Genomic DNA, 17965 nt, shown 5'->3' with positions numbered 1-17965 from the left:
GAGAATGGACAGAGTGTGTACCTTTAGTGCTGAATGATGAGCAGAGGCAGAGTTTGGAGTGTTTTCTTTAGCTCGCTTTCCATGTTTATGTACTCACTGTCCAGGTACTTGGAACATGTTTTCCGTGCCATTTGCTGCTTGACGCCGGTATCATGCTAATTATCTGCATGAAAACGGGTGACTCCACTGTAGAAATAGCCTGCATGTCTTCTAGCACATACGCTGCAATGGCTCTAACAATGTTGTCCTGGCTAGCAGTCCCTCCGTTAAAATCCTTAAGTGGAGCTGAAGTGGCAACGCAGTCTGTGTCTCTCTTTACTAGCTTCGTCCAAGCATGTTGCTTTTGTAGCTGTTTCAGCATATTTGAATTGCTGTTTTTGGCAGTATTCCCGGGCGCGGTCACCGCTGCTGCTCACTGCTCCCCTCACCTCCCATGGGGTGATTAAGGGTGATGGGTCAAATGCAGAGAATAATTTTGCCACACCTAGTGTGTGTGGGACAATCATTGGCACTTTAACTTGAACTTTAAGTAGATGGGATCTTTGATCCGAGACAACTTACATTTAACTAAAATGTTCTTTTCTTTGTGCTCGACAAAAGAAAAGTATTGAGAATATCTCCATGGTAAGAAACTTGACTTCTGGCTCTGCCATGATGTCTTGTTAGTTGTTATGAGAGTGGCGTTATGTGTGTGGCCCTTTAAGATATGACAGCATGTGAGGTGAGTGACGTCAGTGAGTGAGTGGGCGAGAGAAGTGAGCGAGCGGCAACAGTGAGTGCGTGCAGGTGCTCTAGCTTGGTGGATAGTTGCGTGCAAGACACCAATAGTCACAAAGTTGCAACAAACTGCCGGCCTCTACATTCACCCTCGAGTCCGGAGCTGTAAAGACCCACTGCCGGGTAAAGTGAAGGGTGTTACCCCCGAAGTACATCGGCCCTGGAGGAACGTCTCCCCTGCGCTCCTCGACTACGGTCTGGGAGCCCCCCCACCCACACAAAGCACGCCTCTTCTTTTCCTTGTGACAGAGAAGGACGACACCGCAGCGCTTCAATAAAACACACTCACATCTTCTGTTTCTTGCCGATACTACATAAAAAATAACGTAAAATAACGCAGTAACGCATCATGTAGTAACGGTAACTGAGTTACTGAATATAAAAAATAACGCGTTAGATTACTAGTTACCGCCGAAAATAACGGCCTTACAGTAACGCGTTACTTTGTAACGCGTTAGTCCCAACACTGTACACAACAAAGGTTTGGGAGGGGAGTGGTGGTACCACATATTGTCTACATGCACAGCATCACTGACCCAAACAGAACGTGACCACAACAGCATACCACACTCTTTATAACATCCTGTTTAAGTAAACAGTGCAGTGACAACACATCATGCATCATGCAGTGTTCATTGCTAGGCAACTTGATGTCTTTTTTCTGTCGTGTCTGTTTCCATGTCAACAAGAATCTTTCAATCCAGTACACCCACACACCCCACAATCAGCAACCCATCATTTCTGTCTTGGTACAGTATGTGCATTATTCTGATGTAGTAAGCACAGTAATTGAATTCATCCTTCATGCTAATCACTCTGAATATCAATAATTTAGCAAAACATCTATTGTGGTTGTGATCAGAGACCACCATGGATACTACTGGAATAGAAAACAATTGTGAGAGCATTTTTTTTTCTTCCATTTAAAAAAAAAGAGCAAGGTCCAAGTGAGAAAGGACAGTTGAGTGTGGAGAGAAAAATATATTTTTTGTCGCAGTTGTTGCAGTAGCCAGTTTCGCAAAAAAGCCATTGTTGATATACTACCTCCTCGTCATCATTACCGTCCCGGTAGTGCTATGCGATTAAGCTACATATATCGTACTACGACATAAAAATATCTATCATACAATATAAATCTTTCAGGGTTTCCCTTTAATGTAACTAATCACGGCAGTGCGCCACAGCAAAATATTAGCCGCCACACCTTAAAAATTTGTTTTTTTTTATGTGAACACAAAGTAAAGTAATATACTGTTTTGTAGCGTCAAAAAGAAGACACACAAAGTCCAACAATCTCTTTAACTTTTATTGCCAATCTTATTCTAACCAGCCCAATTCCAACAAGTATTTCCTCCGTGCGCACACGTCTGCCTCCTTGTTTCCCCAGACACTAGCTAGGGATGATGTTTGATAAGAAATTATCGAGTTCGAGCCTATTATCGAATCCTCTTATCAGACCGATTCCTTATCGATTCTCTTATCGAGTCCAGATAGGTTGTTGTATATGGAAAAAAACACAATATTTGATTTAACAAAAGCTCACTTTTATTATATAAGAAAAAAATAAAATCGAATAAATAAATACATATTAACTGTTACCCCCCTAAAAAAATAAAATAAAATAAATAAATATTGACTGTTGTTACCCAACGTATATTAAGTGGGATTTTTCAGAAAAACAAATATATACAGTAACACAAAAACAACCTGTCTCTGTGATCACTATAGGTGTATAAATAATAATATAGTGTTAAATAAAATCAGTCCCTTGGGCACAAAACTGAAAATAATACAGCTCTCCAAAAAGTGCACTTCTGCTGCTATTTGACATAACTGTTTGTTATGATGCTTTGACATTTTTGCACTTTATTTCTTTACTGAAAGAAAATTCTATGAAGAGAAAAGTTGTTTGCAAATGTGGTTACAATGCTAAAAAATGAAAAGTTAAAGCTAAAAAAAGAAATACACTTTATTGAGTTAACAATATTTCTTTATAGGGGGAAAGATGTGATGTTATGAGCCAGGGAATATAACAACTACACTACCCAGCATGCAACGGGAGTGACGAGCATGCGCGATAGCCCCGAAAAGTGTTGTTGCAGTCACCACCCGGCAGCTAAGAATGAGGTTATGAGCACGCTGTGAAAGTAAACGTCAAGATCTCAGCCAACACGCCTCGTCTGCATTATTTATAATTAGACAGACAACACATATACAGTGTGATTTTGTTTTGTTTACAAGGAAAGAAAAACAAAAGTTAAAAAAGGGAGATGTCATATATATGTATGTGCTGTGGTTGCTTTAAGAACGTTGCGACAGCTGCAGTAAAGGAGGTGCGTTGCTAGCCTGGTTGCTATGTTTCCGGTTGGTCGTAAAAGTGTTCGTCATGTGTTTGTACCCTGCTCAAATCTCTCAGTAAAGTTATTCATTGGATTATACCTTTTGTTTTGAACTTTATTACACCTTGGAGCGCTTTTTCCGGTTCATTGTTTTCCTGCTTTCGCTATCTGCGCCTAATGACTGAGCTACGTGACGTCATTTCTTGTGATGTCACACGAAGCATTTCTGGTCGGGACTCGTTTAGTTCCCAGGGATTCGAATAAAGAACCAACTCTTTTTCTTTACTATAGTGGTCTCCATAACGGGTACCGGTTCTCAAAAAGGGATTCGAGTCCGAGGACTCGGTTCTTTTTTTATCAAACAACCGGGAAAACCGGTTTCGAGTATCATCCCTACCAGATAAGCAACACTATTTCCTCATTCTCCATCAACACAGTGTGTTACCAGACCATGGGAACAATGAGTGGCATAACACGCAAACGTACACTTTAACACCAGTAGGTAGTTACAGAATGAATGGATAAACAGTGTATAGTTTATTATTTGCGCACTATTGACTAGTGATGCACCAAAAATTTGGTCGCCGAAAAAATATGTACTTTGAATATCTTTCACATCTGGGCTGCGGCTAACTGCTGCTGCTTTGCAGTAATATTTGTATGTCACTTGAAAGCACTTAATAGCGAGAGCCAGCGGATCATTGATGTCAATAACGCTGCAGTCTGCTACTAGCAGAGACAGACAGCATAATGGTAGCTAAACCAACAAAACCTGAAGAGGAATTGGTGCCAAAAAGAAGGAACAGGGACTCAGTTGTTTGGCTCTAGTTTGGATTTGAAAAAAGTCAGACACCGACCGAAAAGCGGCACTAGTGACGTGAAGACATCTCATATTTACATCTAATATCGCTTGAAGACACAATGTGAAGAACAGTACAGAGACAGTGTTAAAGGCCTACTGAAACCCACTACTACCGACCACGCAGTCTGATAGTTTATATATCAATGATGAAATCTTAACATTGCAACACATGCCAATACGGCCGGGTTAACTTATAAAGTGCAATTTTAAATTTCCCGGGAAACTTCCGGCTGAAAACATCTCGATATGATGACGTTTGCGCGTGACGTCAATGGTTGAAGCGGAAGTATTGAAAACCATTGTATCCCAATACAAACAGCTCTGTTTTCATTGCAAAATTCTACAGTATTCTGGACATCTGTTTTGGTGAATCTTTTGCAATTTGTTCAATTAACAATGGAGACTGCAAAGAAGAAAGCTGTAGGTGGGATCGGTGTATTAGCGGTTGGCTGCAGCAACACAACCAGGGGGACTTTGAGTTGGATAGCAGACGCGCTACCGTGACTACAGCTTTGGCTTCCAAACATTTTATCGCTTGCCCGTACGTGCGTGTCGCTATGTGCATGTCACGTACGTAACTTTGGGGAAATATATGTTTCTTGCCGACTCTGATGGCGGCCGGGGTGTCGTCGAAAGCTACAATGCCCGCCGCCCGCGCCGCTGTCCTCACCTTGACTTCCTCTGTCTCCGGGCCGCCGACCGCATCGATGATCGTGTGAAGTCCTTCGTCGCGCCGTCGATCGCTGGAACGCAGGTGAGCACGGGTGTTGATGAGCAGATGAGGGTTGGCGTAGGTGGAGAGCTAATGTTTTTAGCATAGCTCTGTCGAGGTCCCGTAGCTAAGTTAGCTTCAATGGCGTCGTTAGCAACAGCATTGTTGCTAACGAAATTGCTTCGCCAGGCGGTACAGCATTAACCGTGTGGTTACAGGTCCAGAGTTTGGTAGTATTGTTGATCTTCTGTCTATCCTTCCAGTCAGGGGCTTATTTCGTCTGTTTCTATATGCAGTTAAGCACGATGCTATCACGTTAGCTCCGTAGCTAAAGTGCTTCGCCGATGTATTGTCGTGGAGATAAAAGTCACTGTGAATGTCCATTTCGCGTTCTCGACTCTCATTTTCAAGAGGATATAGTATCCGAGGTTTGTTTAAAATACAAATCCGTGATCCACAATAGAAAAAGGAGAGAGTGTGGAATCCAATGAGGCCTTGTACCTAAGTTACGGTCAGAGCGAAAAAAGATACGTCCTGCACTGCACTCTAGTCCTTCACTCTCACGTTCTTCATCCACAAATCTTTCATCCTGGCTCAAATTAATGAGGTAATCGTCGCTTTCTCGGTCCGAATCGCTCTCGCTGCTGTTGTAAACAATGGGGAAATGTGAGGAGCCTTTCAACCTGCGACGTCACGCTACTTCCGGTACAGGCAAGGCTTTTTTTATCAGCGACCAAAAATTGCAAACTTTATCGTCGATGTTCTCTACTAAATCCTTTCAGCAAAAATATGGCAATATCGCGAAATGATCAAGTATGACACATAGAATGGATCTGCTATCCCAGTTTAAATTTAAAAAAAATTATTTCAGTAGGCCTTTAACATGCAACAAAGTACTAATGTTACCTCAAATCCACAAAACAATAATAATAACAAATAACAACAACACACCAAAACAAGCATGACAGAGTCATTGTTCAAAGGCAGACACTGAGAAATTACAGATGTTTGATGATATTGACCTAGTACAGGGGTCGCCAACCTTTACCACTCATAGAGCCATTTTGACCAGTTTCACAAATTAAAGAAAACAATGGGAGCCACAAAACTCTTTTGAAATTTAAAATTAAATAACACTGCATACAAAGTTTTTTTTTGCTTTGTACTATGTATAAACCAGGGGTCTCAGACACGCGGCCCGCGAGTTTTATATGAATGGCTCTTGACAGCATCCTACTTGCCAACCCACCCGATTTTTCCGGGAGACTCCCGAATTTCAGGGCAACTATTCTATCGAATGTCTGCTGATTTTCACCCTGACAACAATAATAAGGGCGTGCTGTGATGGCACAACATTTAACGCCCTCTACAACCTGTACAAACAGCGTGCCAGCCCAGCCACATGTTGTATGCAGCAAGTGACAGCAAGGCATACTTGTTCAACAGCCATACAGGTTACACTGATGTGACCGTATAAACAACTTTAACACTCTTACTTGCGGCACACTGGGAACCCACACCAAACAAGAATGACAAACACATTTCGGGAGAACATCTGCACCGTAACACAACATAAACACAACAGAACAAATACCCAGAATCCCATGCAGCCCTAACTCTTCCGGGCTACATTATACACCCCCGCTACCACCAAACCCCAGCCACCTCAACCGACGCACGGAGGGGGGGATGGGGGGGGGGCATGGTTGGGGGGGCGGGGTTTGGTGGTAGCGGGGGTGTATAATGTAGCCCGGAAGAGTTAGGGCTGCATGGGATTCTGGGTATTTGTTCTGTTGTGTTTATGTTGTGTTACGGTGCAGATGTTCTCCCGAAATGTGTTTGTCATTCTTGTTTGGTGTGGGTTCACAGTGTGGCGCATATTTGTAACAGTGTTAAAGTTGTTTTAACTTGGGAGAGGACTGAAATCCAGAATTCTCCCGGGAAAATCGGGAGGGTCGGCAAGTATGCAGCTGAGCCGCATCAGAGTGGTCAAAGAGCCGCATGCTGCTCCGGAGCCGCGGGTTGCCGACCCCTGACCTAGTATATACACTGTCGAAAAGAAGGGCTGACACTAACAATAGTTTAATTGTCTTGTCTTTATATACCTGTACAGTGAAAAATGTGTTTTATAAGTAAAATTAGAAAAGATAGGTAAAACTGGTATTCATTTCATATGTCTATATATAAAAAGAATTTTAAGAAAAACACAATACCGTGACCTATATTGTCATCAGGATATAAAATGGCGTATAATCGGTATATTTATATATTTTTGTCCATATTGCACAGCACTATGTCACGGTAGACGCCTAACTTTTTCAGTGAGTCCAAATGTTGGGTGCTGCGGCTCTGTGATTTAGCTATCTTAGAAAATAATAGATTTTTGAATGTTTGCTAATATAACAATATTGATTTTGGGTCGCATCGCGATGCATAAAATAATTTACGTATCGGTATGCCCCTATCTGACAGTGTCAATCAAAACAGAGCAAATCTTTATAAATACGATGACACTGTTCTTGTGTTTGATTTGATTGTAAATTAATTTAATGTTGTGGAATATGTGCAGCCATAGTTCAGTGTGACTTCATTTGTTGACAAACATTGCCAATTTTATCAAATGTTCTCAGTAACGAGTTGAGGAGCAGAGCGTGGTTTGACTGACCCGTGAAGATGGGGCAGAGTTTGGCCCAGCAGGTGATCCCTCCTTCAGAGGTGTACTGGCCCAGTGCCACTTCCAGGAAGAAGACGGGCAGGCCACCGCCAAACAGGAAGATAAAGTAAGGGATGAGGAATGCACCTGGATGATGGACACAAGAACCCACTCAGACAACTTCTCACTACTTTCACCACTTTATGTGTGCAGCTTTTGCCTACCTCCACCGTTCTTATAACAAAGGTATGGGAATCGCCAGACGTTCCCTAATCCGACGAAGCCTCCGGCCACAGACAGAACAAAGTCGAGCTTGCTGGACCACTTCTCCCTCTGAGGGACCTTGCCTTCGGCCTCGTCTTCGGGCCGAGTGCCTGGGCTTTTCCCTGGTGAGGGCTTCAGTGTGTCCTTGTGGAAGTCCTTCAGGCATTGAAGCTTCTCTTTTTGGGCCATGCTGTGGAGGACAGAGAGGAAACATACTGTATGTTGAGATGGAGAAATGTGAGCGGGGTGAGATGCTGATCAGGCCGAGCATTAGTGAGATAATACTGTCTCCTGTTTGTGTTAAAGAATGCTGTGTAATCACCAAGCACATGATATTCAGTGGCATGTTGCTAATCTTGCTAATCTGAGGAGTTGATGCGTGGAGGTCATTCAAGACTAAGAAATGTTTGGGTGTCTCATTAAGAAGGCAACTTGTTAACTTGGGCAAATACAACACGAATGTTTAATGCTTTGAGTATTTACAGCAATTGTGTTCCCCAAATCAGTTGGCAGGCTCCTGAATACATGGTGCTGTATGTACAATATGTATACTGTTAATAGCAGGAAAAATAATACAATATGCATTTTGCACCAAAGGTTGACCAAAAGTTGACGTTTATCTTTTTCTGTATTTCAAATGAACTAAATGAAGGAAGAAAACGCCAAGGCCACTTAGACACCAGCTTAAGGATACCTCAGTGATTATGCTGCAACTTTCCAGGAAATTCTATAAATAGGATCCATTACCAACTACCTATTTCCCAGCTTGGTCTAAAGAGGAGACACTTTAATGGGACCACAGGAACGCAACGACATCATGTCCAACACAAATTAATGAGAGGTGAGCAACTGCTCTTTGAAATGTCACCAAAACATAAAAACAGAACACTAAATAACAAACCAGCTTACAGTTTGACCAACAAAACTCCTACCAATCCCACCGGAATCATCATCATGTTCTCTCACCTCAACAGCTCCTAAGTGTGTGCACACTGTGTCATCGTTTTCTGGCATTTTCTCTCTCCTCGTTATGCATGACAAGTCAAACTGAGCGGCTTTTCATTCTCAAACCTCATTACATAACTGGATTTCGCCCACTTCATTTCTCATCCTCTCTCTTCCTCTCCCCTCTTTGGCTCCCACAACTGCTCATACACCTGCCTGCCCGGCTGACTCAAAGTGCCAGGGGGCTTCCTGGCCGCTTGATAAGAGTTCATTCAATGTGTCCTTGGGATTTAGCCTTCTATTTTTTTAAGTAGGACTTCTTATCATTTTATGTAAACAACTCTAAAGTTCTCATTAGTGAAGGAAACCATACTTCATCTCCTGGAATAGGATAGTGAAAATAGTGAAAAGAGTTCAACTTATTTTGAAATATCCAACTACGCTTTCAAGAAACTATTACCCTATAATTTAAATAAAATATTTGTTAAATTAAGTTATTACAGGCAGAAAAAAAACATTGATACACAACCAAGTCCATTAAACATCATATTGTCTATACAAAGCAATTAAATAAAACTTACATTTCCTTCATGGCTGCAACAATGTTAAGAGTTTGCCGTTTTCAGCTGTCACCATTCCTCTGTACTGAATGCATTTATGCCAAGCCGGGTCACCAGAAGTGAAGCTGACAGCAAAGCCCGCCCCTTGGCTAAAGACAATTAAATCCAAAGAAGAGATTGGACGGTGCCTCCCTTTGACAGACAACTCAGGTACCAACAAGAGAGACTGTAAATTTCCACTTCCCACTGCTCCTGCCCCCCTCCCCCGACACACACACAAAACTTATGCATGTTGGACGCAGAATACAAATGACAGGTTACAAAAAGGGGGTTAAATTTTATATGTACAATACGTTACAGCTACAATATATATATATATATATATATATACACATACACACATATATATATATATACACATACACACATATATATACACACATATATATATATATATATATATATATATATATATATATATATATATATATATATATATATATATATATATATGTGTATATATATATATATACACACACACATAAATATATACACGCACACACACACACACACATATATACATATATATATATATATATATATATATATATATATATATATATATATATATATATATATATATATATATATATATATATATATATATATATATATATATATATATACACACACATATACATACATATATACAATCATTCTTGTAACATACAAAGCCGTAATGCATTTCCAAGTAACTGGATGTGAAGTTTATGACTCCCAGAAATGACTCACACACAGTGCATTGTCTACGAGGATAAGTCAGTTAACTAATAATCAAACAATAAATTGCTCAAGAAGGATTGTCTTGGCTACTATGACTCCTTATCGGTCAAGTGAATTCCACCAGCCACTGCTGAAAGATAACCAGTCTGATGGTGTGACCAGAAAGTGCCACCTTGGCCCTGCTGGAGCATTTCATGCATGCGGATTGGGAAAAATTCCTGACCACTGTTCTAAGAAACCAAAGGACATTGATGACAATGCTGATGTGGTTAGCAGCTATATAGACACCCTGTTTGATTACTTTTGAAAACTTGAAGGATATGGGAGGTCACTTTAATACATTTTGTGCATTAAAAGATGCTAAAACTAATCCAGTGTTGGTCAATACAAGCAAAGCTATCTGAACAAAACATTGTGAAATATTATCTTTGCAGTATAGGAGATCAAGCAAATTAGTCTTGTATTTAATAATATATCTTAATAATAATGATTAAATGTTTAAACCAGGGGTTCTCAAACTTTTTTTTAACAAATACCACCTCAGAAAACACCTGCCTCTGCAAGTACCACAATAATGACAGACAATACAATACATTAGTATATTAGCCCTAAATATTCATTAAAGATATGGCAGAGTATATTTAATATTTTGACCACTGTAACATTACACACTGTTTGAACAGTAACACTGTATTTGAATATTTAATGAAGTGATTATTTGCTCTCCTCTCTGAGCTACCACTTTATCGTGGTACAGGAGTTTGCGTGTCCCAATGATCCTAGGAGCTATGTTTTCCGGGGGTTTCCCTGCCCCCTGGTAGGGCCTCCCTGGACAAATAGGTCCTAGGTGATCGATCAGACAAAGAGCAGCTCAAAGACTTCTATGGAAATGCAAAAACCAAGACTCCGATTTCCCTCGCCCGGACGCGGGTCACCGGGGCCCCCCTCTGGAGCCAGGCCCGGAGTTGGGGCACGATGGCGAGTGCCCGGTGGCCGGGCCTGTCCCCATTGTGAAGAGGCGACGTGGGTTCCCCCTCCAATGGGCTCACCACTCATGGGAGGGGTCATAAAGGTCGGGTGCGTTGTGAGCTGGGCGGCAGCCGAAGGCAGGGCACTTGGCGGTCCGATCCTCGGCTACATAAGCTAGCTCTTGGGACGTGGAATGTCACCTCGCTGGGGGGGAAGGAGCCTGAGCTATAATGCGCGAGGTGGAGAAGTTCCGGCTGGATATAGTCGGACTCACTTCGACGCACAGCAAGGGCTCTGGACCCAGTTCTCTCGAGAGGGGCTGGATTCTCTTCCACACTGGTGTTGCACGCAGTGAGAGGCGACGGGCTGGGGTAGCAATTCTTGTTTCCCCCCGGCTCAAAGCCTGCACGTTGGAGTTCAACCCAGAGGACGAGAGGGTAGCTTCCCTCTGCCTTCGGGTGGGGGGGACGGGTCCTGAGTGTTTGTGCTTACACACCAAACAGCAGTTCAGAGTACCCACCCTTTCTGGATACACTCGAGGGAGTACTGGAAAGTGCTCCTCCGGGTGGTTCCCTTGTCCTACTGGGGGACTTCAACGCTCATGTTGGCAATGACAGTGAAACCTGGAGAGGCGTGATTGGGAAGAATGGCCGCCCGGATCTGAACCCGAGTGGTGTTTTGTTATTGGACTTTTGTGCTCATCACAGATTGTCCATAACAAACACCATGTTCAAACATAAGGGTGTCCATATGTGCACTTGGCACCAGGACACCCTAGGCCGCAGTTCCATGATCGACTTTGTAGTTGTGTCATCAGATTTGCGGCCTCATGTTTTGGACACTCGGGTGAAGAGAGGGGCGGAGCTTTCTACCGATCACCACCTGGTGGTGAGTTGGCTGCGATGGTGGGGGAGGATGCCGGACAGACCTGGCAGGCCCAAACGCATTGTTGGGGTCTGCTGGGAACGTCTAGCAGTCTCCTGTCAGAGAGAGTCTCAATTCCCACCTCCGGAAGAACTTTGAACATGTCACGAGGGAGGTGGTGGACATTGAGTCCGAGTGGACCATGTTCCGCACCTCTATTGTCGAGGCGGCTGATTGGAGCTGTGGCCACAAGGTAGTTGGTGCCTGTCGTGGCGGTAATCCTAGAACCCGTTGGTGGACACCGGCGGTGAGGGATGCCGTCAAGCTCAAGAAGGAGTCATATCAGGTACTTTTGGCTCACAGGACTCCAAAGGCAGCGGACAGGTACCGACAGGCCAAGCAGTGTGCGGCTTCATCGGTCGCGGAGGCAAAAACTCGGACATGGGAGGAGTTCGGGGAAGCCATGGAAAACGACTTCCGGACGGCTTCGAAGCGATTCTGGACCACCATCCGCCGCCTCAGGAAGGGGAAGCAGTGCACTGTCAACACCGTGTATGGTGAGGATGGTGTTCTGCTGACCTCGACTGTGGATGTTGTGGATCGGTGGAGGGAATACTTAGAAGACCTCCTCAATCCCACCAACACGTCTTCCTATGAGGAAGCAGTGCCTGGGGTATCTGTGGTGGGCTCTCCTATTTCTGGGGCTGAGGTTGCTGAGGTAGTTAAAAAGCTCCTCGGTGGCAAGGCCCTGGGGGTGGATGAGACCCGCCCGGAGTTCCTTAAGGCTCTGGATGCTGTGGGACTGTCTTGGTTGACAAGACTCTGCAGCATCGCATGGACAACGGGGGAGGCACCTCTGGATTGGCAGACCGGGGTGGTGGTTCCTCTCTTTAAGAAGGGGAACCGGAGGGTGTGTTCCAACTATCGTGGGATCACACTCCTCAGCCTTCCCGGTAAGGTCTATTCAGGTGTACTGGAGGGGAGGCTACGCCGGATAGTCGAACCTCGGATTCAAGAGGAACAGTGTGGTTTTCGTCCTGGTCGTGGAACTGTGGACCAGCTCTATACTCTCGGCAGGGTCCTTGAGGGTGCATGGAAGTTTGCCCAACCAGTCTACATGTACCTTGTGGACTTGGAGAAGGCATTCGACCGTGTCCCTTGGGAAGTCCTGTGGGGAGTGCTCAGAGAGTATGGGGTATCAGACTGTCTGATTGTGTCGGTCCGCTCCCTGTACGATCAGTGTCAGAGCTTGGTCCGCATTGCTGGCAGTAAGTCGGACACATTTCCAGTGAGGGTTGGACTCCGCTAAGGCTGCTCTTTGTCACCGATTCTGTTCATAACTTTTATGGACAGAATTTCTAGGCGCAGTCAAGGCATTGAGGGGATCTGGTTTGGTGGCTGCGGGATTAGGTCTCTGATTTTTGCAGATGATGTGGTCCTGATGGCTTCATCTGGCCAGGATCTTCAGCTCTCACTGGATCGGTTCGCAGCAGAGTGTGAAGAGACTGGCATGAGAATCAGCACCTCCAAGTCCGAGTCCACGGTTCTCGCCCAGAAAAGGGTGGAGTGCCATCTCCGGGTTGGGGAGGAGACCCTGCCCCAAGTGAAGGAGTTCAAATACCTCGGAGTCTTGTTCACGAGTGAGGGAAGAGTGGATCGTGAGATCGACAGGCGGATCGGTGCGGCGTCTTCAGTAACGCGGACGCTGTATCGATCCGTTGTGGTGAAGAAGGAGCTGAGCCGGAAGGCAAAGCTTTCAATTTACCGGTCGATCTACGTTCCCATCCTCACCTATGGTCATGAACTTTGGGTTATGACCGAAAGGACAAGATCACGGGTACAAGCGGCCGAAATTAGTTTCCTCCGCCGGGTGGAGGGGCTCTCCCTTAGAGATAGGATGAGAAGCTCTGCCATCCGGGGGGAGCTCAAAGTAAAGTCGCTGCTCCTCCACATTGAGAGGAGCCAGATGAGGTGGTTCGGGCATCTGGTCAGGATGCCACCCGAACGCCTCCCTAGGGAGATGTTTAGGGAACGTCCGACCGGTAGGAGGCCACGGGGGAGACCCAGGACACGTTGGGAAGACTATGTCTCCCGGCTAGCCTGGGAACGCCTCGGGATCCCCCGGGAAGAGCTGGACGAAGTGGCTGGGGAGAGGAAAGTCTGGGCTTCCCTGCTCAGGCTGCTGCCCCCGCGACCCGACCTCGGATAAGCGGAAGAAGATGGATCGATGGATGGATTATTTGCTATACCACTAGATGGAGCCCGCATACCACTAGTGGTACATGTAACATACCACAGTTTGAAAATCACTGGTTCAAACAAATTAATCATCTCTGGACATACAGTTACGGAAGAGAGAAAACCAGTTTTCTGAATTTGCCGATCTAAGCTACCAAAAGAAAACATTGGTACTAGACCAGGGTCCTATTTTTGAATTGTGTCAATCAAGAAAAATGTTACCGAAGCATCAAGACCAGACTGCTCATTGCACGTTTCATCCCATAGGCCAGTGGTTCTCAAATGGGGGTACGCGTACCCCTGGGGGTACTTGAAGGTATGCCAAGGGGTACGTGAGATTTTTTTTAAATATTCTAAAAATAGCAACAATTAAAAAATCCCTTATAAATATATTTATTGAATAATACTTCAACAAAATATGAATGTAAGTTCATAAACTGAACATCAAATCAAGTAGGCATTCATTACCATAAACCCAGAGTTTCCCCCATGCCATGATGACCCTCACTAAAATGTCTGTCAAAAAGAACTGTGAAAAGAAATGCAACAATGCAATATTCAGTGTTGACAGCTAGATTTTTTGTGGACATGTTCCATAAATATTGATGTTAAAGATTTCTTTTTTTGTGAAGAAATGTTTAGAATTAAGTTCATGAATCCAGATGGATCTCTATTACAATCCCCAAAGAGGGCACTTTAAGTTGATGATTACTTCTATGCGTAGAAATCTTTATTTATAATTAAATCACTTGTTTATTTTTCAACAAGTTTTTAGTTATTCTTATATTTTTTTTCCCAAATAGTTCAAGAAAGACCACTACAAATGAGCAATATTTTGCACTGTTATACAATTGAATAAATCAGAAACTGATGACATAATGTGCTGTATTTTACTTCTTTATCTCTTTTTTTCAACCAAAAATGCTTTGCTCTGATTAGGGGGTACTTGAATTAAAAAAATGTTCACAGGGGGTACATCACTGAAAAAAGGTTGAGAACCACTGCCATAGGCTATAAAGCTGCTGCACCATTTTGAAATTGTAAACCTTATAATTTATTGGCATCTGTATCAACTGTATACTTAAGGTGGCCATTAATTGGTATCAAGTATCAACGTGAATCGTAGTGAGCACTCGGGATGTATATTGGTAAGATTTTATCGATACGATCCCCTTATCAATATTTGTTATCGCTACCGGTATTTATTGGTACACTTATTAAGTTATTAGTAATATATGTAATTAGTATAAATAAAGATGTGGAAATAATGCATTTTTTATTACTGTTTTTTCATAGCACAAGAGGTTGTAAACCTCCACAACATGATGTAACATCTCACAGCAGGGAAGTCTTTTATCAACACCTGCTTTTTAAGTCTTAAACAAGTCAATATTTGCTAATACAGTTGTTATGTCATCATCTTGTATAGAACACATACAGTAGATCCATCACTGTGTTTCTATTCATTACAATTACATTTAGCTGGAAATATCATTTATGCATTCATGTACAGAGCACATACCCTTTAAATAATATATATCATATTAAATATAACATAAATCAATACAATCAATTAGCAGGTTATGTGGGTGTGCATTTTGTAACAGCAGTTTTGTGATTATGTTGCACATGGACGTATTCGAGTGACGGACCAGAGTTCGACAGCTACCGACCTATGTATGTATCTTTGTTGTGTGAACAATAAAAATAAAAAGACTCAGTGATCAAGTGTAATGCTCAATAGTCCAGTTGTAGAGTGAAGAGACAGAACTAATATAAACACATTTAAGCAATGTGTCTATTAATGTCACGCCGCAATGGAGTGATGTCAGGCGGCGACTACGAACCTGTCAGCGGATTTTTATCTTGCGTCAGAGCAACTTTATGGATTATTGTATCACTTCAATGTTTCACACATTTGAGTGGATTATTATTAGCCTGTGGATTAATGGATCACTATGAGGACGGTTGATGATGCAAGGTAGCGGCGGTCGTGAGTTAAGTGACGTTCACTTGCAACTGTATAACTCTTTTTAGCGTGCTTGACTTTGAGGGACATTTGAGGATGAATTGTTGTGTTACAAACGTTTGTGGGGTGTTGCTTCCTATTTGAAATTATTACAAGCTGATTTGTTATGAATATTCAGCGGCAGCTGAACCGAATGGGACAGCGTGTCAGACTTCCCACGATCAGCAGGACAAAAAAATACTGATAGCAGTATAGTATAGTGGTAAAAAAAAAATACTGGTACTCTGTATACGTCCCGAGTGAGCACACAGAAAAACTAACCTAACCCTAAAATAATATGCTCAAGCTGAAATGCTCAAAAGTCACCTCAAAAGATGCAGACTCAGCCATCTGCAACAAGTCCTTGAAGGTAATATTCATTCTTTTTTTTTTTCCCATTTATTTATTTATTTCAGGCAATGACATACAAAAGTACAAAGTTGACAACACATAATAATATAAATTAATATAGTGCAAAAGGTAATGTATAGTATGTAATGCATGAGTGTCCAGTTTAGCCTGAAAGGGAGTGGGAAGAAGATAATTTATTTAATCCCACCCCCAGTTCTCCATTCAGTGATTATTCACATGAGTTTCACTCTTACTTTGTTCAAGGATTATAATACAGATGTTGTATCATAGTGGCATTACCAAAGGTAACAATAATTATTACACTTTAACAATGATTTGTATCAACAATGTAGGAATAATGAATATACCAACAATGGTAATAGACAACATAGCAATAATGGTAATAGAAAACATAGCAATAATGGTAAGGAAACATTGAGCACATGTTAACACTTTGAGACAGAGTATAGCAGCAGGTCAATTTAAAGACCCTCATCTCTATATTTGAACCAGACCCCATGTTTGTATAATAGTTTAAATCGATTAATAGTTTGGCATTGCTTGTGTTGTAAGTCCAGTTTGTTCCATAGTTTTACTCCGCATACAGACACACAAAAACGTTTACGAGTGGTTTGAGCTCTCGGCAATAAGAAATATCCAAAGCCTCTCAAGTTATGAGCCTGAACCCGTTTTATAAAAAAACGTTGTAGATTAGGCGGCAATACTTTGTTAAATGCTTTATATAAGATTATTAATGTATTATATTTAACAAGGTTATCAAATTTGAGCAACTTTGATTGCATAAACAGATTATGTGAATGATCCGCACTGCTCTTTTGTGTAATATGATCAGAGGATGAATTGTGTTGTGGTAAGTATTCCCCCATACTTCAACACAGTATGTAAGGTATGGCAGTACCAAGGTGCAGTATAGAGTACGGAGTGTATTTTCATTGAGGTATAGTTTTGCATTGTTTATAATTAAAGGATTTTGGAGATTTTTGTTTTAATGGGTCTGACATGAGGTTTCCATGATAGTTTACTATCAATTATTACTCCCAAAAATGTATTCTCATTTACGATTTCAATTTGGGTACCATCAATACTTATTTTCTGTTCAGACGTTATGTTGCGATTTCCAAACATCACTATCTTAGTTTTATTTATATTCAAAGATAATTTATTTGTGTCCATCCATTTTTTTACTATGTTTAGTTCTGTGTTTACTGTATTTATGAGCTCATTATAGTCATCACTACTGTAGAATATATTTGTGTCGTCTGCAAATAGTTTTTCAATTTCAGTACTTTGGATGTATTAAACATATCATTAATATATACATTAAACAGTTTTGGCCCCAACACGGACCCTTGGGGGACACCACAAGCAATGCCAAGAGTATCAGATAAAAACTGACCCATTTTAACAAACTGTACCCTCCCTGTTAAATAACTTTTTAACCAGTCACCAGCCAGCCCCCTAATTCCATATCTTTCCATTTTATCTAGTAGAATTGAATGGTTAATGGTATCAAAGGCTTTCTTTAGATCAATACAAATACCAACTGCATATCTTTTATGCTCCAGTGGATCATCTCAGTGGCCTAGTGGTTAGAGTGTCCGCCCTGAGATCGGTAGGTT

The 17965-nt window shown here is 42.2% G+C and overlaps 2 protein-coding genes across 3 annotated transcripts in view; one reads left to right on the top strand and one right to left on the bottom strand.

The window, feature by feature from the left end:
* Window positions 1–17965, top strand: part of LOC133653880 (zinc finger MYM-type protein 1-like) — a 123886-nt gene that overhangs the window by 14131 nt on the left and 91790 nt on the right. The gene's annotated exons all lie outside the window — the stretch shown is intronic.
* LOC133653878 (sodium- and chloride-dependent taurine transporter-like) overlaps window positions 1–17965 on the bottom strand; it is a 59074-nt gene that overhangs the window by 27437 nt on the left and 13672 nt on the right. The window contains exons 1-3 of one of the 2 annotated variants that reach the window (XM_062053670.1): window positions 9134–9238; window positions 7568–7797; window positions 7356–7490 (exon numbers count right to left, since the gene is read on the bottom strand). In XM_062053670.1, coding sequence (XP_061909654.1) covers window positions 7356–7490; window positions 7568–7797; window positions 9134–9144 — 376 coding nt within the window. In that variant the 5' untranslated portion in view covers window positions 9145–9238. Of the gene's footprint in view, window positions 1–7355; window positions 7491–7567; window positions 7798–9133; window positions 9239–17965 lie in introns of those variants that run through there. The other variant, XM_062053671.1, reaches the window with a different exon arrangement.

Source organism: Entelurus aequoreus, linkage group LG07 (genome assembly GCF_033978785.1).
Source record: "Entelurus aequoreus isolate RoL-2023_Sb linkage group LG07, RoL_Eaeq_v1.1, whole genome shotgun sequence".
NCBI classification, from domain to species: Eukaryota; Metazoa; Chordata; class Actinopteri; order Syngnathiformes; family Syngnathidae; genus Entelurus; species Entelurus aequoreus.
Note: the sequence above shows the minus strand (reverse complement) of the source record. Positions and strands in the feature narration are given on the sequence as shown.